Below are 23986 nucleotides of genomic sequence, written 5' to 3'. Positions count from 1 at the left end.
TAATTAATAATTTATCATTTAAAATTTTATTTGTCTGATGAACTATTTTACTATTATGCAAGCCAGTAGCATTTTAAATAACTAAGAGGTTCCTCATTTCTTGGTATTCTACCCATTAAGAAGATAATAAATATTTTGTTGTTTATTCTGTCCAACTCTTGCTTTCATTGAAGCAAACCACACTTTACCTTTACCCCTCAAACAGGTGAATGATGATGTTGGAATAGATTGGACCAATGAAAATGATCGCCTACTGGTTTGCCAAATGTGTATAAAGTTGGCTGATATCAATGGGCCAGCTAAGTGTAAAGAGCTCCATCTTCAGTGGACAGAGGGTATTGTCAATGAATTTTATGAACAGGTAACTAACTTAACTGTTTATCTTAATTCATACTTGGGCTGCTCATAAATTCACAAAAGCTTGCAAAAGCTGTAAAAGTGTGATCAGTCTCTTTTATATTCAACTAACATCAGAAAAAAAACTAAAAACTCTAAGATAAAGTTATTTGCAAGTATTGCAGAGGGTGGAGGTGGGGGCAGGCAGGAGAAGATGTTGAAATAATGACCTACTGAGACATTAGCAAGACCACTGACATATTGTGTCTTTTTAAAAAAAATAAATTTATTATAATAGAAGCTCATTTACATTTATATGGATGAATGTACATCAGATTAAGTTCATTTACTTTTAATAGTCAATAACAGCATATGAAAAAGCTTTATAAATAGACATTTTATTTGACATGATAATGTGAGAGTAAACACACTACTGAAAAATCTACCACAAAGACATAAGCGTAAGGTGATCTTCCCTACATTACCCTACAGTGGTCAGATTATATGTGAAGCTTTGTTTTGAGTGCTGTGAACTACTCTCTTAAGAGGATTCTGGAGGTAGTGGAGCATGGGTAAAGGATAGGAATCAGTGGCATAAAACGACATGATGAGGGTTGCTGGAGGGGTGGTGGGGGGGGGATGGGATAACTGGGTAATGGGCATTAAGAAGGGCACTTGATGTAATGAGCAGTGGGTGTTATATGCAATTGATAAATTACTAAATTCTACCCCTGAAACTAATAATACAGTATATGTTAACTAAATTGAATTTAAATAAAAAATTTTTAAAAAAAAGAAGTGAAGATAATTTCCCTAGGCGGGGGGGTAGGGGGGAGGTGTGTGGGGGGGAATGGAGTTGATATAGTAACTGTCTTCAGATACTTTAAAGACTGACATACAAATTTAGCATTAAGTGTATCATGTTGGGGAGATTAAAGAAAATTATCACTTAACACAGGGTCTGATTTATAAGAAACAGTAGATTTCTCCTATAGAAGTCTATAGAAGTCTTTCAGTCTATAGAAGTTATAGGGAGATTGATTTCAAGACAATGTGAGAAAGAAATATGTATTATAAAGGTATCCAGAAATAAAATGAGGCACCTTTTTAAGTAATAAATAGCTATCACTGGACATACTTGAAGAAGGATTAGAAAGAACTTCTGTGGGTTTTATAGACAGAACTCATACATAGGATAAAAGGTTTGTACTTTCTAGAAAATAATGTATTACCTTTTCTAGAAATGAGATTAATTCATAATCAATCTCCAAATATTGAAATACAGAAAAAATAGGGGCGCCTGGGTGACTTAGTTGGTTAAGTGGCTGCCTTCGGCTCAGGTCATGATCCCAGGGTCCTGGGATCCAGTCCATGTTGGGCTCCCTGCTCAGTGGGGAGCCTACTTCTCCCTCTCCCCCTGCCCCTCCCCCCACTCATTCTCTCTCAAATAAATAAGTAAAAATCTTAAAAAAATAAAAAAATAAAAGAAATAAAATAACGAAATAAAAAAAGGGAAAATGATAACCCGGTTATAATGATTCTACTACAAAGACATAACCATTGTTGATATTTCAGTATATTTCCTTCATTAATTTTGCTAGGTGACTACTGGTTGACCGTCTATTTTTTTTCCAGAAAGATTTGAAGTAGTTTAAAATAAAAACACTTATACAGTAGTACTATTAAACATGTTGACAAATAAGAATATCAGAAATCATATAATCACAGAAGATATAATTCAACCAAAAGCTGGGATAAGGTAGCACCTTTCACTGAGCAATAAATTATTCTAAGCTTTACTGGCAGCCAAGGCAAAAGGAAGAAAACATGATAGATTATGTATTTGTTTCATAATTATTCCCAGGATTGCATTTTGAAGTACATTTATACTCTAATAGAACAAGGACTGACATAATAAGAAATACTATCTATTAAGACATTAGACCATTTCTTCTATTGCCCTTTGATCAAAGCCAAAAACTCAAGATCACCAAAGTGATAAATGGCAACAAAGCATTTCGACAGGAATCTTTTAGCAATTTGGGTAGAATCTTTTAGCAGTCAAGTAAAAGAGGGAGTTCACACATGAATATCTGGGTTCTTACATAATTGCAGATTTTAGGTGCCAAGTGAATGTTAACTTTACTAGTATTTTTAACTTTCCATGTCATTTATCTTTCTGGTCGACTCTTCATGCTAAATTCCTATTTCTAGGGTGATGAAGAGGCCAGCCTTGGGTTACCAATAAGCCCCTTCATGGACCGTTCTGCTCCTCAGCTGGCCAATCTTCAGGAATCCTTCATCTCTCACATTGTGGGTCCTCTGTGCAACTCCTATGATTCAGCAGGACTAATGCCAGGGAAATGGGTGGAAGGTAGTGATGAGTCAGGAGATACTGATGACCCAGAAGAAGAAGAAGAGGAGGAGGAAGCACCAAATGAAGAGGAAACCTGTGAAAATAATGAATCTCCAAGTAAGTTTTATAAAACCTATTTCTACTGTATTTTTCCTAAGATTTTTTTAACATAGGTCAGATAAATTTTATGCTTCTCATGAATTACATAGTTTGTGTCCAGATATCATCTTCATCTGATTGTGTATAACCTCCCTTCCCTAATATCATAACCCTAGAAGTTACAGATAATGGAATCTATTATAATACCACATTCATACAAAGATACAGTCCCTGTTAAGAAGTAAAGAGAAATTAAGCAGTTGAAACCTGTTCTTCAGGGTATCTTAATGATTTAGAGATGAAGGGAATTTCAGATACCATATAGAGCAACCATAGACTTTTGTTGGCTTAGTTGGAGGAAGGCCATGTGAAGCAGTAAGAGGTAATTATCACCCATTCATGTAACAAATATTTATTAAGCATCTACTTTGTGCCAGGCATTCTTCCAAGTACTGAAGATAGAACCATGAAAAAATCAGACAAAATATAAATAAATCCTTGCCTATTTAGACTTTTTTTCCAGTAGACACTAAGCAAGACAAATCAGTAGGTCTCTAACATGTGAGGTACTGATAAATGCTAGAGTTAAAAAAAAAAAAAAAGGAAGAGGGATATGAAATATTGCAGAGAAAGGTTAAAATTTTAGATAAGGTAGCCACAGATGGTCTAAATAAAAAAGATTAAAAAAAAAAAAAAAGACTGAAAGAAGTGGGGGAATGATCCATGGAAGTATAGATGGAAAAAGCGTGCCAAGGAGAGAGAAAAGCAAACCATATAAATGTCCTGAGGTGGGCATTGGCTGGGTGTTCAAGAAGCATGGGGAGGGCTGGAGTGGCCAAGACAGAGGAAAGGGGGTGATGGAGCAGCAGGAGAGAGGCGGTGGGGAGCCAGATGATATAGGGTTTGCAGGTGGGGCTCTGAGTAAGGTGGGAAGCCATCAGTGATTTTGCGCAGAAGAGTTAGCTGATTGAGCTTATATTTTAAATAGGTTGCCTCAGTTGCTGTATTGAGAATACTCTTGAGTGTGGGGTAGAGTGAGGGTAATAAGTTAAGAGGCTGTTGAAATTACCCAAGTGAGAAAGGATTGTGGCTTTGAACCAGACAGAGTAGTCACATTAAAGACGATGAAAAGTGTTTCCATCTGGTCATTGATTTGGAGCACATCATGTAGCCAAACTAATCCATTTGAACTTACCTGACTATAAAAAGAGATTATTTTTCTTCTCGTCTTGAAATATTCTCTGCTATTTCTCCTGTCACAGGGAGGAGACCCAAATGGCGTAATTAGTAAAACCCATAACCCTTACAGTGCTATTGCACAAATACTATTCTTGTGTTCACGAAAACATAGTATGTGGTTTACATCTGCCTTCAGAAAGAAAGTACAGTCGTAATTGTTTTCAAAGTGCTTACCCGAAATATTACCCCAAAGAGAGACATTCTGATCATCTGTTCCTATTTTTTAGCACAGTCAGGAAAATTCATGACTCATTTCATCTCAGCCATCCAGTAAATACAGTCTAATGTGGGTATTGGCCCATTTTTGCCCTCATATAAGTACTCTGTTGTAAGCTTACAAAACAGAGATAGGGAGATCTTTATTAAGTATAAACTGATGAGGGTTTTGCAAATTTGGTTCTAGGCCAAATTTTTGCCTAAGTTCTGTCCTATATATTAACTTGGGTACAGAATGAGGGGAAAGTCAAAAGTTGTTTTCCTTCAATATTCTATTATCAAAGTAACTGTATTTTATATCTCTGGTGCTTATAAAAATGTTCCCATTAGCAATTTGGGGCTGATCCTGAGATTCAGAGATTGGAGCCAAGATTGGGATTCATGGCTTATGTTTTCACTTGTTCATTTAATAAATATGTATTGTATTTCTCCTTTTCTTTTCGTTTTCTTTCTTTCTTTCTCTTTCTTTCTTTCTTTCTTTCTTTCTCTTTCTTTCTTTCTTTCTTTCTTTCTTTCTTTCTCTCTTTCTTTCTCTCTTTCCCTTCCTTTCTTTCTTTCTTTCTTTCTTTCTTTCTTTCTTTCTTTCTTTCTTTCTTTCTTTCTTTCTTTTGTTTTCATTTCAAAGAGTCGGTAGTTTGCTGTCTAAGGACAGGACAGTTGTTGTTGTTTCCACTGAGTGACATTGGAAAGTGTTGTAGGCTTAGCCTCTTGGAAGAGCTTTGTTCCCATGGGCCCTTACTGATTGCTATTTGAACTCAAACACATTGAAAAAACACACACATAATACAGGCATCAAGAATCAAAGAACACAGGGCAGGAGATTTAACAGGCTCAACTTGTCAACGTTGGCTTTAGCAGCAAGCGCAACAACCAGATATTCAATTACTTTTCGTTCTGTAGGGTTAAGTTGCCATACTGACTTCCAGATTCAGATACATTGCTCTCCAAACCTAGCTCTCCAAACTCTACTGCTGTAGAATCCTAGTAATTTTAATTTCATAATCATATTGACTGAGATGGTTAACTTGATTTAGCCTCAAACTTAGATTTCAGAAAAAATTTAGATTAAACATGCACTGATAATTTCAGCAATTTGTGAAACTTGGAGGTCTCCCAGGAAACACAGAATTAAATGTTTCAATATGGTATCCTAGGGAAAGAAGGCTTTTTCCCAACCTCATAATTAAATCTGAAAGATTCCTACAGCGAACTAAGAGGTTTCTAATGAAGTACTAAGCTGCATTTAGAATTTGAGCAATGAAAGGCTCTTTGTTCTCATTTCAAAAGGTTCCAGTGCTGAACAATTTGGCTCCCAATACAGGCATGTTTTAGACCACCTGCAGACTCTAATCTACGCAAATTTATTTGGTACAAACTTTCTTCTACGTCACCTTATTCAGTTTAATTCCAGAGAGGTTTATTGCTAACATTTAACAGCATTAATAAGAGAGCAGCTGTTCTCATGGGGGCTGCCCTGAAAGGAAAAAGAGAAAAATTGAGCTTTTGTTACCTCTTCCCTATGAATACACTGCCATGAATGTGTATGACATTCAGATGGAGTAATCACCTTGAGTAGTAGCATTTCTTCTATCACCATGATTCAAATCTATCCTTTAGCCAGTGCTGATGTGGAACTCTCTTGATTCAAAGGTTAAAACGTATATTAACATTTAGGTGCACCTGGGTGGCTCAGTCGTTAAGCGTCTGCCTTCAGCTTAGGTCATGATCCCAGGGTCCCGGGATCGAGCCCTGCATCAGGCTACCTGCTCCGCGGGAAGCCTGTTTCTCCCTCTCCCACTCCCCCTGCTTGTGTTCCCTCTCTTGCTGTGTCTCTTTCTGTCAAATAAATAAATAAAATCTTTTTTAAAAAAAAGTATATTAACATTTAAAAATTTCTCAACAGAAACTGATTTGTACTAACTACAATAAAAACAAAGTAGAAATAGGCAAGTAGGTGGCTTTGGTAGAAGAAGAATTTTATAAATGTGCTTTTAAAAATCTAATGTAGGGGCATCTGGGTGGCTCGGTTGAGCGTCTGACTCTTGATTTTAGCGCAGGTAATGATCTCAGGGTCATGGGATCGAGTCCCGATTCTCTCTCTCCCTCTGCCCCTCCTTCCCTCTCTCTAATAAAAAAAATCTAATGTAGTAGTAATATATCTTATTGATTTTTATAGAAATAATTCAGATTTCTTTAAATTTTGTGTGTGTGTGTGTGTGTGTGTGTATCCTTATTAAGAAACTTTCAAATGAAGAAATTGATGTCATGCTCCAGGACCCCATCACCTTCTGTCTGTATACATGCCTCTCACTCTGCCTGGGATGCTGCCCACAACTTCTTCACCCAGTGTGTTTAATTCTCAAGACTTACATCTCACCTCAGGTGTGCTATCCCTTGAAAAAAATCTTACCTATTCCTTTGCAGATCGAGTCATGTGTGTTGCCATGGTTTGATGTCTCAGAAAGAAATTGCACTGCACACTTATTAAAAATGTCAAAAAAGACTTTATTCAAGATTATTGCAATAAGGAAGAGATATTAAACTCAACTCTATTGAAACTAAGGCAGGAGAATTTTTAAGCACTAGCCTGAGCTATTGAAAAAGTACTATAGGACCTTAGAGGGAAGTTGGTCAATGTGATTGAGCCATCTGTTTGCTAATTGGTACTTGTTGAAGTTGGGCACTTACCCTCCCATGGAGACTGGAAGTTAGGGACCCTGTTTTTCTCAATGATTTAATTTCAAAAGAATCACACACAGGTACTTGAGAAAGATGTTCCTGGGTTATAAAACTGGCTAGAAGCTGGGAGAAGATTTATCTGTATTACAAAGGAGCAGAGAAGGTATTTGCACTTTCAACTCTTATAAAGTAAATGCTATAAGGAAAGGGAAGTCAGAGAACTATAATCTGGAAGAAACCAGTCTAAAGTTTAGTCAAGGTGAGGGGAACATTCATACCATCTTGATCACATGCATACATTGTCATAAAACACAAATATAGCATGTGTATTTCGTTTTTTGTCTTCTTTGCTCTCTTCCCTATAAACTGCAAGCTCCCTTAAGGCAAGCTCTTGGACTAATCAGTCTTTGTGTCTGTAGCATCCAGAAAATTGCTTGTCAATTAATAGGTGGTCAATATAAGTTTGATTGATGGGTTTATCTCATAAATAAAATAATGAATACAGTAAATTGTTTTTTAAATTTTTGCTTATGACTCTGCCTGTATCCATTCCCTCTGGCATTTATTCAACTTAATGATTTCGTTATGTGTCTGTATGGTTCAAAAGTAATTCAGGATAATTGAATTTAATGTCCTTTTATTTGATCTGTATTTTTAAATCGATCTTATCCTGTAAAATGCAAGAAATTTTTGTAGTATATTATAATAAAACTGTGGAAGGAATCACTAGTACTTCCATAAAAATTTTGGTGGATGTTTTCCAAGAGATCTAGTTCCTTTGGCACCCCTTATAGCAAACAGATTTTTTTTCTCATTGTTACTATTTTTTCTTCTTTTTTTTCTTCCTCCCCCTCCCCCAGATTATACATTGTAAATCATTGCTACTTCATTAAGTAAACCCAAATATCCCCTGCTGACCATCCTGGTAATCTGTACTATTAACTCTTAATGTAGTCTCAATTAGATCAGAATATCCTGTGGACCACTTTTCCATATCATTGTCATTTTTATGACATATCAACACTTCACCATTTACTTGCAACTGTGGAGCAGAGACTAAGGAGAACATGATTCATCTAGTAAACTCTTACTGAATACTTACTGAAGTCTGGAGCTTTGTGAATATACATACAAAAGGAGGAACAGGTTTCTGTCCATAGGGAAGTTTACAGTCTAAGAGGGGATCTTAGCCTACTTTCTAAATTCTTGGCCTAAGTCTAAAATGGTCACTCAGATAAAGGTACTAAGAGTTATATTCTGGCCGTGAACAGACCCTTTTCTAAGCTCAAGATGAGCTGCCTACTTTACCCGTGCCCTTGAAGGTCTCCCAGATATTTCATGTTCAGCGTCCCCCTCAAATCTCCTCACCTAACATTGCCTTTCTCAGTACATCTTAATACCAGCTACTCAACACCTCAGGCCAGACAGCTCAGGGTTTTTGTTTTGTTTTGTTTTGTTTTTTATTAGTTTCAGAGGTAGAATTTAGTGATTCATTAGTTGCATATAACACAAAGTGCTCATTACATCAAGTGCCCTCCTTAATGCCCATCACCCAGTTACCCCATCCCCCCACCCACCTGCCATCCAGCAACCCTCAATTTGTTTCCTAGAGTCCAGCATCTCTTATGGTTTACCTCTGTCTCAATTTTCATCTTATTTTTTTCCCTCCCTTCCCCTATGTTCATCTGTTTTGTTTCTTAAATTCCACATATGAGTGAAATCGTATGGTATTTGTCTTTTTCTGACTGACTTATTTTGCTTAGTGTAATGCCCTCTAGTTCCATCCACGTCATTGTAAATGGTAGGATTTCACTCCTTTTGATGGCTGAGTAATATTCCATTGTACATATACACCACATCTTTATCCATTCATCTGTCATTTGGGACATTTGGGCTCTTTCCATATTTTGGCGGTTGTGGACATTGCTGCTATAAACATTGGGGTGCATGTGCCCCTACAAATCACTATGTTTGTTATCCTTTGGGTAAATACTTAGTAGTGCATTTGCTTGGGCCATAGAGTAGCTCTTTTTTTAAACTTGCTTCCTCCCTCTTCTTTTTTCCCTACATCTAATCAGTTGCCAAAGTCCTGTTGATTAAACCTCACAAATGTATCTCACATTTATCAAATTCTCTTCATTTCCATTACCTTCACCCCATCCCAAGCCACCATCATCATGCCATATCCTCTCAGCTGAGTCCTTTTTCTCTCTTCCTGCCACCTTCAAAAGATTCTGTAAGACTCAGTGTGATTGCACCTGCTTTTTCACTGTCTCCCCACTAGAGTAAAAACTCCATGCTGGCAAGCATTATGTCTATCAGTGAATGACCAGAACCTTGGTATGTATTAGGTGCTTAATAAATAGGTAAGGAAGTGGAAGACTAAATAGTGAATTATGGTATCAATTCAAATTCTTTAACATATCTTCTGTTTCTTCTGTTGAAATTGATTTTATTACACTTCCTCAACCAAGAGATGCAATTCTGTGAAAATTGGCTTCAGTACTTCTATGTTGAAAACATGAACTGTTTGGGTCACCAAGACAATGTAATTTATCTATTACAAGCATATTTGCTGAGCCTCGTTCTGTATAAGGTGTACGTAGGTCTTTACAAGGCTCCCTAAAAGAAGCTGAGTCTAATAGAGGGGCTAATGCCTAGAATATATGAGAACAAGATAAGTGCCCTAAAGGATGCACATTACCAAGGAAAATGTTTTTGTTACAAGTGACAAGACTCCAATCAAGTGAGCATATACAAAAGGGAAAATGATTGGTTCAGGTAAACCTAATGTTGTCTAGTATCCATGCTTACTTGCACCTGCCCCGTCTCACAGTCCCCTGCCTGACAGCCTGATCTTCAACCTTGCTTTCTTCATGAGACTGGAACTATAGCCAGCTCTATGTTCCCTTCATTCCAGATAAACAAGCAGAGGAGAAAAGATCCCCAGTCCCCATTCCCTTACTCATTCTCATTCTGTGCCATTGGGAAAAATCCCAGGGAAGGACTCTAGCTGACCTGATTTGGGTCACATATATACCCTTTGACCAGTCACTGCGACACAGCTGTGTTGTCAGAAGGGTGGGGGGAGTAGAGTTGACAACCTTTTCTAGAACTACATAATTAAAAAAGGGATGAGAGTTTCCACTCAATGATTTTGGCTATACGGTGATCAGAAAAAGAGGTAATGATAATGAGAAAGGGAAAAAAAATGAAAGCAATCTGTACTCTGAGAAGTATATATGGAGTGAAATGAGAGTTTAGAAGAGAGGGAAAGGGAGAGATTGTTTCTTAGAGGAGGAATTCAGTGAACCCGGATTGGGTCTTAAAATAATAAATGGGTGTGAACTTTCAGTGACTGAGAAGAGCATTTGAGAAAGAGGGCAGTACCAGCTTGAAAGCAGAAGAGTTCACAGTATATACAGGAGAGAGAACAGTGAAGGAGAGACAGAAGCCAGGCTGTAGAAGAAGGAAGACTGCAAACGTGGGTTTGTGCCTCTTGTGGGAGAACTTTGAGAGGAGTTTGACATTAATTTTTTTAGTCTGCATGAAGCAGAACAATAACACTGAAACCAACTTCAAAGAAATCAATCTTGTAGGCTTGTGGGAGTTGAATTAGTTGACAAAGTGAAGAAAGATGTAACAAGAGGTTCTTCCAGTGGTCTAGGTGAACAATCTTGAGGATCTTAGTGTATTGAGAATAATACCAAGAAGCAAGCAAAACTTTGTATTGGGCATTACTGAACATTAAATCCTGTTCACAGTATGTCTTCATGATTTATGACTGATTGTTGCGGTCTTCTTCTTATTTCCCTACTCTCGCAAACGTCATTGTGATAAACAAATCCAGTGATATACGTATCCATTTGGTACCTAGCTCCTATTAATAATGTGAAAAGAAATAACTGAGCACACAAATAAGTGATTTGGTGTTTTCTCAGGAAAGAAAACTTTCAAAAGGAGGAAAATCTACTGCCAAATAACTCAGCACCTCCTGCAGAACCACAAGATGTGGAAGAAAGTCATTGAAGAGGAACAGCGGTTGGCGGGCCTAGAGAATCCGTCCCTGGACCCATCCCCCCAGCAGCATTCCTCAGATCAGATCCAGGCCATCAGGGAAGAGGAGGAAGAGAAAGGGAAGCCCAGAGGAGAGGAGATCCCGACCGCCGAGCAAAACCAGTGACAGTTGGATACAATGAGCTGTGTTTCCAAACAGAGTGACTTGTCACAGACTCTTTTTCAAGCCAGCACAACACTTAGACACAACACTGTAGAAATACGAGAAGATGGGCAAACAGCTATTGCATTTTGGGATTCTTCGCATTTTATGTGTTTATTTTTACAGTGAGGTACATTGTTAAAAACTCTTGCTCAGAGAAGCTTTCACATTTGCAACACCAGCTTCTAAGGATTTTTTTAAAGGAAGAAATATATATGTGTGTGTATATAAGCTCGCACGTAGATACATGTAAAACATATTCACACACATACACGCACATGCACACTGAAAGCCAGGCTTACTGGCTCCACAATTTAGTAACATTCATATTAAGATATATAGTGGTCACTGTGATATAATAAGTTATAAAGGAAAAATAAAGGAAAACAAATCACAAAGGCAATGGTGCGGCTTAGCAGGGAAACAGTGCAGTGAATGTAGGTTACCAACTAAGGAGCTTTTGCTCTTAGTCCTGACGGATGAAAGTTCCAGAGCATTATTTGAATTCTTATACATCCTGCCAACATTGTGTGTGTTGTGTGTGTGTGTGTGTGTGTGTGAATGTGTGTGTGAGAGAGAGAGAGAGGAGTGAAAGGGTGCTTGTGTGTATGTATGTGTGTATGCAAAGAGATTTTTATGGTTTTAGTAGTTCATAGAATAGCTGCAGCAGATGACGCAGCACATCTGAACAAACAGAAGGCAGTTCATTCTGGAGTGTCTTTGAGAGGCCGCCGTCCCAAACGCCTTCCTCCATGCAGTTACAGTACAGATCCCTCCGCAGAGGGAGGGTATTCACAGGCTGGTGAGAGGGCCACGTGACTGGTACTACTGCTCATGCACCACTTGGAGGCGCTCTATCGCCAGCCTTAAACCTGGAAGATAGGCATTTTCCAATCTACTTGCCTAATGAATGTATAGGAGCTGTTTGTGAGTATGTCACTCACCCAAGATCAAATCACCTTTTTAAGGGGATAGCATTCTTTATACATAAACACCTAAGAAGGAGCTGGAGGCAGATCTTTTAATTAGGTTAGAATTCTCAAACGTTGACAGAGAAGACCTGGGGAATTGCTCTAACAGTGATACCCCCGTGTCTTAGTTTGCTGCAAAATGAGTGGTAGAAAAAGAAGAAAGAAAAAAGACAAAAAGAAACCCACTGTGGGAGGATATATAGTGAGAGATGAAGGGGGAAAATTTCAACCCGGGGTTTGGTGTTTGTTGACATAGTGAAAGACCGATTCTTGGCAACTATTGAAGATTGGCTTTGCGTGGCGAAGTTCCCACTGATGGCCCTGTTGTGGTGGTCCACGTGCTGTGGGATGGGGTAGCTTCTATCTGCAGTCTGGTCCGTTGTCTGTTCCTTTTGGCAGGGAAGATTATAGAGGGATTTGGGGGGGGACTGGGCCTATTATTGAAAGTCTTTTTTTTTTTTAATTTTGTTTATCTACACTTGTTTATGCTGTGAGCCAAACCTCTATTTAAAAAGTTGATACTCACTTTCAATATTTTATTTCATATTATTATATTTGTCATGAATAGTTATCTTGATGTAAATATAAGATTTTTTTGTTTCTGTAGATAGTAAACTCTTTTTTTAAAAAAAAAAGGAAAAGGGAAACATTTTTATAAAGTTATATTTTAATCACCATTTTTATACATTGTATCTATCTCCAAGCCCAGTAAGAGAGTGATGATTCATTTGCACGGAGGTCTATGGACAGCCGCTTATCTACCTATCCTGATTTAAATGATAATCTGATACAGTTATTTTATGCCAATTAAGTGAGGATGCCACAAAGAAGGTTTTTTCACTAGGAACTTTTCCTAACTTTTGTGTAATTTTGGGGTCCATGTCTCCCAAAGAGAAGGACTTTCTTAACCAATACCGAATTTTTATGATTGGTGTCCATTTCTTGCCAACACTTTTTGGTCATAATTCCTCTTTCAATACTATGTATGCAACTGCTCATCATTGAAATGATCTTAGCTTCTAAGGAGACCTTGATGGTGATTTCTAATTTTTATTTCCTCTGACGTCATAGAAAAGAGTGTTTACATTTTAAAGATGCCTTTGTTTCTCATAAATGAATATTCTTCCCTCCCAAAATAATGATTGTACATTAACCCGTGGCATTTTCCAAACAAGACAAAGATAATATCAAAAACAAACACATTTGCAAAGCAAATTTCCCATTAAGTAAGAACAAATGAAAAGGCTCAAGTAAATGCAGGCTCTACTTGAATAATGAGAATAATTTCATATTTTTTGACTTCACACTATGTCTTCATTATTCAGGATGTACTGAGTTGTTTTCCATTTTCTTAGTGTTGCCTGTGTGTCTCATGTTTGCAAAAATTACTGTGAGTCAGATACATTTATTTCCCCAGTGACTTTAACTGTTCTCCAGCCCTTGCAAATAAGAGAGGAGGAAAAAAAATTTGTGCTCACATACCTCTTGCATTTAATTCCTTAACAAAATGAATCTTTTCCCTTTCTCCAAATGCCATACATATCTAAAACACTTGTTAAGTAGAGGAAAAATATGGTTGTGGAGCAAGCGGAATGACAGCCGTTCAGTTGAGAGTTTAGAAGCATACACTGGCAGCTTCGTCAAAGCTGGAAAGCCCCAAATAGGGGCCAGCCTGACTGCCAGAGTAGAGGTCTTAGCAAACTACCTGGTTTCATTTATTTTGTTTTAAAATACATGAAGTAATGGTGGCCAAAGCACTTAGAACCTCTTCATTCCAGAATTATGTTCATCAGTCCAGGCAGATTGACCATTTTTTCTTCAAAAATAAATTCCAATCTATTAAAGCTAAAAGTCCATTGAGATAAAGGAATGGAGATCAAGTCTGAGACTTTCATACACATTCATGACATCCCAAAGGATGCCTAGGGACATAAAGAGATGTTTTCCGCTGATGATACTCACCCCCGCCTTGGTGACAGCAATATTACCGTGTTCACTTCCAACTCTGGAGCTTACTCCCTGTGGTGCCAGTGTATTTGTTGCCATTTACTACATTTTTATATGAGCCTATGTAATGGTGCCATTAGATAAACTCAGGTCTTTCAAATGAAGGAATTTCTAGCCCATTTAGGAAAAGGGGTAATTGTATAGATAGCCATAAAACCAATGGTAGGAAAATTTGGAACTGGTGACCTTGATGCTAGGGGTCGCTTTCTGTTAAGGAAAAGACCAGGTATCCTGTGAGCATCATTGGTATTCTTTCCAGCGTGCTCATAGAATGTTTTTTCAGTTATCCGTCTAAGCCAACCTTTAGGATATTGTTTCCTTGGTGAAAACACCACTTTAGTTTTTTTCTAAGTAATAAAATTGTATTTTTTGTCATTTATGTAAGACTTAGTTTTGCTCTCAGTGGAAGATGAAGACAGTAGCTCTGGATAGATCTGTATTGGTCTTCATCTGACAAGTGAAGGGATGTCCTCATATTTAAGGAAATACTCATTTTCTAAAAGAATACCCAATTCTGTGTGTTCCATTTTGATGGAATTCCAGAACAAACCCTAACCATTGCAATCCCAGTAAAACTAAAGAAAAGGGATTGTAGGACATGCAGACTGTTCATATTACCTCTATGTATTGTGATTTCCTCATGTCCCCTGCCTCTCTTGATTTACGATTTCCTGATGTCCCCTGTCACGTGCCCAGAGAACTTTCTTTGAGGGTAAAAGCTGTGCAAAACGCATGAGACTCAGGCCTATTCTTTGTTTAAATGGTGGGAAAATATAAATTATTTTCTAAGTAATAAAGATATGAAAATTATCATCGTAAATAAAGTCTAAAGCTTGAAATGACTGTTTTACAAAAGTGAGCTATTTGTGTGATGAACAACTCCTGAGTAATGAGAAGTGAATAATCAAAAGCTCATTTCTATCCTATTTTGGCAGGTATTTTCTGGTGCTTCTCTGTCAGTATGGGGATCTCCACTCCTTGCCTTTTAAGATATTTCTAAAACAAGAATGAAAACCACAGTAAGGATCTTACTGTCCTCTCTTCCATCCTAACGCTGAGTCCCCACGTGATGCCTTTCTAGCTTATATGCCACTTTGGAAATAAACTGTCTTTTCAAACTGGCAGAAGGCTCTAGTAAAACAGAGTTTTGTAAACTTTTGTAGTCTGGGGAAATCAAGATTATCCTTATTCTAGAGATTATCAGCTCCTGCACGTGGAAAGAAAATATCAATAAAATTTCAAATGCTGATAGCTCAACTCCAGACCATTGAAAGCTAAAATATCTATATAGTTTGAATCCAAACTGAGTTTCCTTTGTTCACCTTTTCTCCTAACAAGCAACAAAATACCTTATGATCATTGTTCTAGGTCATTCATTTCTCTCATGATTTTTCCATGAAAGAAAACTGAATTTGCCGATATTGTCAGTCTGTTTCTAATCTGTTCAACAGAATTCCACTTTAAGATTAGGAAACCAAGTAGCCATTTTAGATGAGGAGCATTCCAAAATTAAATTACTCATAGAACTTCTAATCAGAGCAAATTATGCAAGTTTTAGGTCCTATATTCATATCAGGTTGTTCCTCTAGAAAATATTCAAATTCTTATAGCAAGTTTGGGATAAATTAACTAGACTATAAGCACTGAGTTAATGAAACTGCAAACAGAGCATTGAATAACTTAACTTGAGGTTTTGCATGGTATTTATCATGTTTAGCACTGATGATCCATGGTCAGAGAACAAGAACAGGGTTTTCAGTCTCCACGATGCACCATGGATGGTAGGGCATTTGTGTATCACCACACATTTCATTTGTTAAAATGATGCTGCTTTTCCCTTACCTAATGGTGCTTTTCCCTCACCTGAAGTGTTCTTTACGTTCATACTATAAAACCATTCTAACAGCAGGTTAACAATGGTGACACAAAAGAATTGGGCATTTTGTTGCAAAATACATTTGGAGATCCAAAACTGAACATTAAAGCTTTATTATTTGGTGGAACTCAGTGTTCACATCCGCAGATTCAAAAAAACTGATCCTCCATTAACTGTTTAAGTGCAGTAAGACCGTAAACTACGTGGACTTATATAGAGATGAAAAACAAAATTGGTTTTTGGTATATGCTTCAGGTTCTAAAAAGAGCCTGAATTTCCTATCTAAGGGCAGCTAGTTCTTCTCCATATTATACTTCTGAGGTTGATTGCCTTGACAGGCATTGGTATTCATGGATTTCTGCTTCCCTGAGGAGTGGTGGAACAGAGAAGAGAAGTCAAGCCGACGCCTTCTTGATAAGAACTACTGAACATGTCCGTGTTCAGAAAGGTTTCTTCATTGCTTCCCATCAAGAAGTGGTTCTTTGATCATGCAAATAATTCAATCAAAAAATGCTTCAAAGAGAGTAATATTAAAACATCCTATGTAAGTACTATCAAGAATATTTAAATTTGATTAAGCTTTTGAGCCAAAGCTGTTTAAAAAATTGTTTTTTTAATTATTTGACTAAAACAAAACTTGCAAAATGGCATTCCATGGTATAGAGATGTTAAATATATTGATATAATCAGAACTATTGTGTAATAGAAAACTGGAAAGAGTATTTAGTTCTTTTTCTAAGGTATGTCATGCCTCAGGGAGGCAAATGCTTTATGGAGGGTCCAAGAAATACATGAAATAGATAAAAATAAATTTAGTCCCAATAGTTTAATTAGATCAAGTGTACAAATTATAGCCCGAGTTCTTCTGGGTTTTCCCAAGACAAAGAAATGTATTATCATCCAGCAATTTATCATGGATTAGGCTGTTTTTAAAATAAGTGGTCTATTAATGTAGATTATATTTTACTAAATTGTAACACACTGAAAATGCCAAATACTTATCTTCATTACTAAGAAAATCACATCTTATTAATCTTGACTTTCACAGATGAAGCACTGACCAGGCAATAATCCACACCCACTGCTTCATCTACCAAGACTGACCAAATGGTAGGTTGGAATTTGGAATTCATTAATAGAAAAGAAATTTTAAAAAAAACTATTTTAAAACTTTACTGCCTTAACTAAAATTTCAGTGTCAGAAGTACTTCTTTCAAATGAAACAAATTGTAGCAGGATGGTCTCCCTTCCCTCTTAAAAAAAACAAAAACAAAAACACACAAAAAAACAAAGTCAAACTCATAGGAGAAAAGTGGGGCTTCTCTTCAATTTTATTTCCCTAACTCAAAATAGTAAAGCAAAAGGAATCAGAACTTCTCTGCCACAATAAGGAGAAAGAACGCCTTTCACCCCAAGTTCTAACTCGCCATGCCTGGTTTCATTGTGCAGCCCGTGGTATTAAAAAAAAAAAAAAAAAGGCAGGGGGGAGAGCTATGGTTTGGGAGTGAACACTACATAAAATGTGAAGGATCACCCCGGGATACCTCTCCATCTTTGTGACAAACCAATTTAGTTATCAGTTACTCTGGAGTAAAGGGATGTAATGGATCCATATTTCAACCTGACTTCCTTTATTACACTCAGCACTTACACATGTTTTGGAATGTGAATTAGCCTTTGGAGCTTGGAAACTGCTGCTTGAGTACCTTTTGAAGGGAAGCAATTTTTTTTATACTAGTAATTTTACTCCCTATATTATAGCAAAATATTTGGATGATTTAATGCAAAATTAAAAGTAATTGTTTAGAGATGTTTTATTTGTGTATATAACTTGTTGGTTGTTAGAATTTTCCATCAATCTTCTTTTAAAAGTTAACTGATTATTTTTATGGCTCAAGCAACTCCTATCATATTTTGTTTTAGCTAGTTATAAGCATAAACCAGTACTACGGTGTTGCTATCTTTAAATGATAACCCTAACATACCTGTATATTACTTGTTAGTGGGGTTTATTGGCCTGACTTTTAGTATATACTTGTTCATTGTTGTTTTTTAAAATCACTATTTTTTAATACTCTGTGAAATATTTGCATGGGATTTTCACCATATTATGTTTTGCTTAACTGGTGGTTTTGTTTTTGTTTTCCATTTTTGAGTATCACTTTACTTCTTGATACATTCTCACCGAAGAATACATACCCTTTTTGTTCCAACAAGGACAGTTTGTTAGTTGATGAGCACTGGAAATAAATGTCACTGAACCCACCCACCCCCTGATATTTCTTCCTGAGGATTTTTATCATGCAAATCACAAAATGAAAATTGGTGCTTTTATAAATGTTCTGAAACTTTCAGAACAAATAAATGAAACAAATAATGAAAATGAGAATCTCCCTGGGTTTCTATAATGCTATTAGGATGTGCAACTGAAAGAATTGTAATTTGAATCTAGAATATTTTTGGTTTGAGTTAATTTGGTTAATTTGATTTGGTTTTTGGTGTTAAAATGGGTTTCTTATTCCCGATGGGACAGTTGTTCTGATTGTCATTATTTCTTCCTTTTCCTGACCGAAAACCCAAAAAACAAAACAAAACAAAAAACTGCCATTGGAAAGTTTAAATTAGCATGTCCCAAATATTTGACTTCTTGAGTACTTGCAAACCAGAGTACTTGCAAACCAAATTTAGTATTCCTAAAAAGCAATATTTTCAAAGAAGTACCAACCAAAGTAACAGTATAGGGGATGTCATTTGCAAATGACAGTTTTTAACAAGGTAATTCTTACCACTTCTCAACTGAATATGTTTATTAATAACTTTCCAAATTTATCAACTTATAGAAACCCAAAAGTGAAGCATTGGACTTAAGTGATCATTTTGCAACTGAAATAAATCTTTTCCTTTCACCTGTACCTTGCACTTAATATATGCAGCAATACTTCATATCTTCCTATCTTAATTATTTGTTAAGTAATTTAGTTAATTGCTGATAAGTATTTTGTAAAAAGTAAAATTGTACAGAAAAAATATTAGGTAAGTTGTACTTATTTTTATTGTTTATTAGCTTAGACACTACAGTGACGCTCCTTGTTTGCCAGAATTACTGGAAGTGCCTCTTGATTTTATAGATTTTATATATGTATATATATTTACATATATATTATATATATAAAAATATTACAGTAAACATATACTCAAAATCATTAGAATTGTGTCACAGGTGAACAGTGTGGATGTTACAATGTGAAAACAATGTATAATATAAATACAATTCTGTGGTATTATGTTTGATGTAGTTATTTGTACAGTTCAAGTCCTCCATCCAGTTTTGAAGGCACCCTTCCCTCTTATTTCCAAATGCAGCGGCTTGTGCCCAGACTATGCATGCTGTAGTGAGCCATCCATTGGCCTGTCTACGATTCCTAAGGACTCATGGGGGCTTCTATTCTCATGCTCGCATTCTCTTCCCGATCACTGATGAATTCTTAGGTGCGTTAATCTTCATCTCTCTGTAGCTAAGCTGTGTTCTTTAATCAAAGTCAACACCATAACCAGGATCCCTGGATTTCTGGCATTTAGCCTCAGAATCCTATAAAATAAGCAGTTCAGCCCTTTATCCTATAAATAGTACAATTTATCCTATAAAGATTGTCTGTCGATGCCCAATACATGGGACATTTGGTTGTAAAGACTCAGAATTATTTTTGTTCCACGTATTTGAAAGCTTTCGAAGACTTTGAAGGATTCAAGACACTCAGAGTGTTTTAATTAACTCAGACATGGAGTCCTCAGAAACAAAAGCAAAATGTGATTTCTACCCAAAGTTCTCAAGGATTAATTCTTCAAGCTTACACATACAGATTTCCCCTTTACCTATTAGACAAAATCGCTGCTCCTATGTTTGGTATATTCATAGCTTTCTTCCCTCTGGTCCAAAACTATCCCCTACCAAATAACTAACCATCTATCATTTATATTTCTATGTCTTGGGCAAATTATATCAGTGGAGTATATACACAAACTGTATACTCATATTTTCTTTCTTCCTTTGTGTACACACACACTCTTCCAACCACAGACAGCACAAAGGAGCAAGACTGACAATATCTTCTCGAGATGTGAATCTTATCCCTCGCCCAGGGCTATCCTCTTACAGTGATGCTATGGTCCTCAGTGGAAGGAAGGCAACATCTGGCTATTCCTGACTGATCCTTCATCTCCTTCCTGCAATTAGGTGCAGTCAAACTTGTTTTAGGTAAGGAAAAGTTAATTCACATGGTAGGGTAAGAGAGGTGATGATATGTATCTTTCCAATGGATCCTGAGATTCAGGCCAGAGCAAAGGGATGGCAGTAGAAAGCCTCCTAGATCAACTCAGTGTGTCCTGGCTCAGCTCTACAGATCACCTCTATGCCTGCTAAACCATATGAGGTGGAGCTTGGGATATGGATGCACCCTAACCAATGAAAAGAAAAAAGAAAGAAAATCAGTTCTTAAATAATTAGAAAATCTTCCACTTGTTAGGATAAATTTAAGCTTCTTTAATCCTGAAGCTACTTCATGTCCTGATCATTCCTTCTGACATCATTGCTGGCTTAGGAAAGGAGCCCAAGGTCCACTTCTGCTGAAATCTGTCAGATTTGAAGAACTGTCCAGCTGCCCATGCTGTCTGGGATCTTTTGGCCTCTTGGGACCAGTCAGAGCTGGATGGGTATGTGTTTGTGTGTGTGGTGGGGTTGGGGGGAGCATATCGCTTCATACTTTGTCGTTAGCACTCAGAAGGTACAACGGCTCCTTGCTCTATTGTCAATTTGACTGACTTTTCCCTGCCAGATGCTAAAGGTGAATTCATAGAAGGCCTAGTCTTCAGAGACTTTGAAGTAGTTAACGATGATGTATTCGTTTTCTATTTCTGCTGTAATAAATTACCACAAACTTGGTGACTTCAAACAATGCAAACCTATTTGCTCACAGCTCGGCCAGGTGGAAGTCCAGACGGACTTGGCTGGACTCTGCTTCTGGTCTCTCACAAGATTGAAATCACATGTTTGCCATCTTCCCTGAAGTCTCTAGAATCCGCTTCTGAACTCGCTTAGGTTGTTGGCAGAATGGAGTTCCTTGGGTTAGAGGACTGAGGCCCCTATTCCTTGCCGGCTGGTCCCTGGGAACCTCTCTCAGCTTCTTCAGGCCATTTCCTTTCTCCAGGCATTGTTTTGTTCACCAGTCCCATCTTTAAACCGGCAATGTCACATGATTCCTTCTTAGACTGTAAGACTTTCTCACTTCTGCTACATCCTTTCTGTCTCCAGCTAGAGAATGGCCTCTGCTTTTAAAGGCTCTTGTGATTATATTGGGCCCAAAGAATCCAAAACGATCTCCCTACTTTAAGATCTTGAATTACATTTTGAAAAGTCTCTCTTGCCATGTAACTTAACATATTTACAATTTTCTGGGGATGATGGGGTGGACATCTTTGGGGGCTATAATTCTGTCTTACACAAATTATGAGTAGGATAAGGAACACAGTGAAGATAAAGAAGGCATATGGGCCACACAGTTATTCTACATAATGGAATCTCATGCCTACAATGAAATTGAGGGGAAGGTATAGAGATTTCTCATATACACCCTGCTCCCATACACTCAGCCTCCCTCATTATCAATATCCCTATCAGAGTGGTATAGTTGTTACCACTTATGAACTATTTATGAACACATCATAAATCACCCAAAGTCCATTATTTACCTTAGGGTTTACTCTTGGTGGTGTACATTCTAAGGGTTTGGACAAATGTATCATGACATGTATTCATCATTATGGTATCATATAGGGTATTTTCATTGCCTTAAAAAATCCTCTGTGCTCTGCCTATTCATCACCCCCAGCCCTAACCGTTGACCACCACTGGTCTTTCACTGTCTCCATAGTTTTATCTTTTCCAGAACGTCCTAGAGTTGGAAACATACAGTATGTAATGTAGCCTTTTCAGATTAGTTTCTCTCACTTAGTAATTTGCATTTAAAGTTCCTCCATGTTGGGGTGCCTGGGTGGCACAGTTGGTTAAGCATCTGACTCTTGGCTTCAGCTCAGGTCATGATCTCAGGGTACTGAGATCCAGTCCTGCATCGGGCTCCACACTCAGTGAGGAGTCTGCTTGAGATTCTCTCTCCCTCTGCCCCTCCCACTTGTGCTTGTGCTGTCTCTCTAAAATAAATAAATATTTTAAAAAATAAATAAATTTCCTTCATGTCTTTTCATGGCTGGGTAGCTCATTTCTTTTTAGTATGGAATTATATTCCACTGTCTGGATGGACCACTGTTTGTTTATTTACTTGCTGAAGGATATCGTGATTGCTTCCAAGTTTCAGCATTCCAAGCTGCTATAAACATCTGTGTACAGGTTTCTGAGTAGACATACGTTTTCAACTCCTTTGGGTAAATACCAAGAAGTGTGATTGCTGGATCATATACGAAGAATATGCTTAGTTTTATAAAAAACCACCAAACCCTCTTCCAAAGTGTGTGTACCATTTTACATTCCCACCAGCAATGAGTTTCTAGGCCTTTTCAGTGCAGAGATCTGGGATATGTATTACTCAAACTGAAAACTCCTAGTTCCAACATGGAACTACAAAGTTTTTCTTAACCTCATTCAACTTAAATTATAAATGACACTTTAAGTGATAAGCCTGGATGAGGTCATAGGGAGTAAGTGTAGGTAGAGCAAGGAAGATATTCCAAGGACTGAACTGTGCAGTGCTGTGGCAATGGATATTAGCAGAAAACGACCACTGAGGCAGGAGGAAAAGCAAGGGAGTGTGGGGTTCCAAAAACTGGGTGAAAAAGATGGGTCAAAGAAGAGGGCACAATCAGTGGTATATAATTCTGCTAATAGATCAATTAAAATGAAGCCTGGAAATTGATCACTGGATTTATTAATGTGAAGGTCTTTGATATTATTGACAAAAGCAGTTGTGGTAGAACGGTGGGAGCAAAAAACAGAACTGGTGAGACAAGAAATGGAGAAGAGGAATTTTAGCTAAGGAGTACCGATGAAAGTGTAGCCTTAGAAACATGGACCATACATCCATAGGAATCGAAAGAAGACAAATAATATGAATACACATGCAGGTGGGGAGTAAATGTGGTGAGAGCAGAATATAGTATTTCTTTCCTGATTTTTAGAATTTCATCAGTGAGTTCCCTAAGCAAGGTCATCAGTTGATAATGAAAGTTGGGGGGAAGAAAAGTTTGAGGAAATCATTCAGGAGAAAGGGAAAGTGATTAGGTTATTAAAAGGTATATTTAACAATGCCTCTAAGACCCAATGAGGTTAGAGGTCATGAGTTTAAGATAAGCCCTGAGGGCATGTTAGTGAGTTTTTCTTCAAGTATTGAAAATAGTTGGATGTAAACACAGAGTAGACAGGAAGTTGGATTAGCCCAGCTATGGTTTGCCAAGGAAGAACAACAAATTAACCAATGGACAAGGGAACGCACCATTGCGCTATAGAAGTGAGTGATTAAAAAAATTGCATGAAACTCAGGTAAGGAGAGAAAAGACAATATGAATGTTCTGGGTTAAATTGTGCCCCCCCCCAAAAAAATGTTGAAATCCTAGCCCCCTGTATCAGTGAATGTGACCTTATTTGGAAATAGGATCTTTGTAGATGTGATCAAGTTAAGATGAGGTCACTGGAATGGGTCCTAATAAACTATGACTGGTGTCCTTTTAAGAACAGGAGAAGACAGACACACAAGAGAAGATGGTCATGTGACAATAGAGGCAGAGATTGAAACGATAAATCTACAAGCCAAGCAATGCCCACAATTATCAGCAAGCGCTGAAGGTAGAAGAGGTAAGGAAGGATCCCTGTAGGTTTCAGAGGGAGCATGGCTTTGCTGACACCTTGAGTTTGGACTTCTAGCCTCCAGAACTGAGATAATAAAGTTCTGCTGCTTTAAGCCACCCAGGTTGTGATACTTTGT

General features: G+C 37.4%; 1 protein-coding gene across 2 annotated transcripts in view; it reads left to right on the top strand.

Moving 5' to 3' along the window:
- Positions 1–11108, top strand: part of PDE3A (phosphodiesterase 3A) — a 320223-nt gene extending 309115 nt beyond the window's left edge. For both annotated transcript variants that reach the window (XM_044914914.1, XM_021690608.1), the window contains 3 exons: positions 206–361; positions 2551–2809; positions 10867–11108. In XM_044914914.1, coding sequence (XP_044770849.1) covers positions 206–361; positions 2551–2809; positions 10867–11108 — 657 coding nt within the window. The remainder of the gene's footprint in view (positions 1–205; positions 362–2550; positions 2810–10866) is intronic.
- The last annotated feature ends 12878 nt before the right edge of the window (positions 11109–23986 follow it).

Source organism: Neomonachus schauinslandi, chromosome 5 (genome assembly GCF_002201575.2).
Source record: "Neomonachus schauinslandi chromosome 5, ASM220157v2, whole genome shotgun sequence".
NCBI classification, from domain to species: Eukaryota; Metazoa; Chordata; class Mammalia; order Carnivora; family Phocidae; genus Neomonachus; species Neomonachus schauinslandi.
This window is presented reverse-complemented; position numbering and strand designations above follow the sequence as displayed.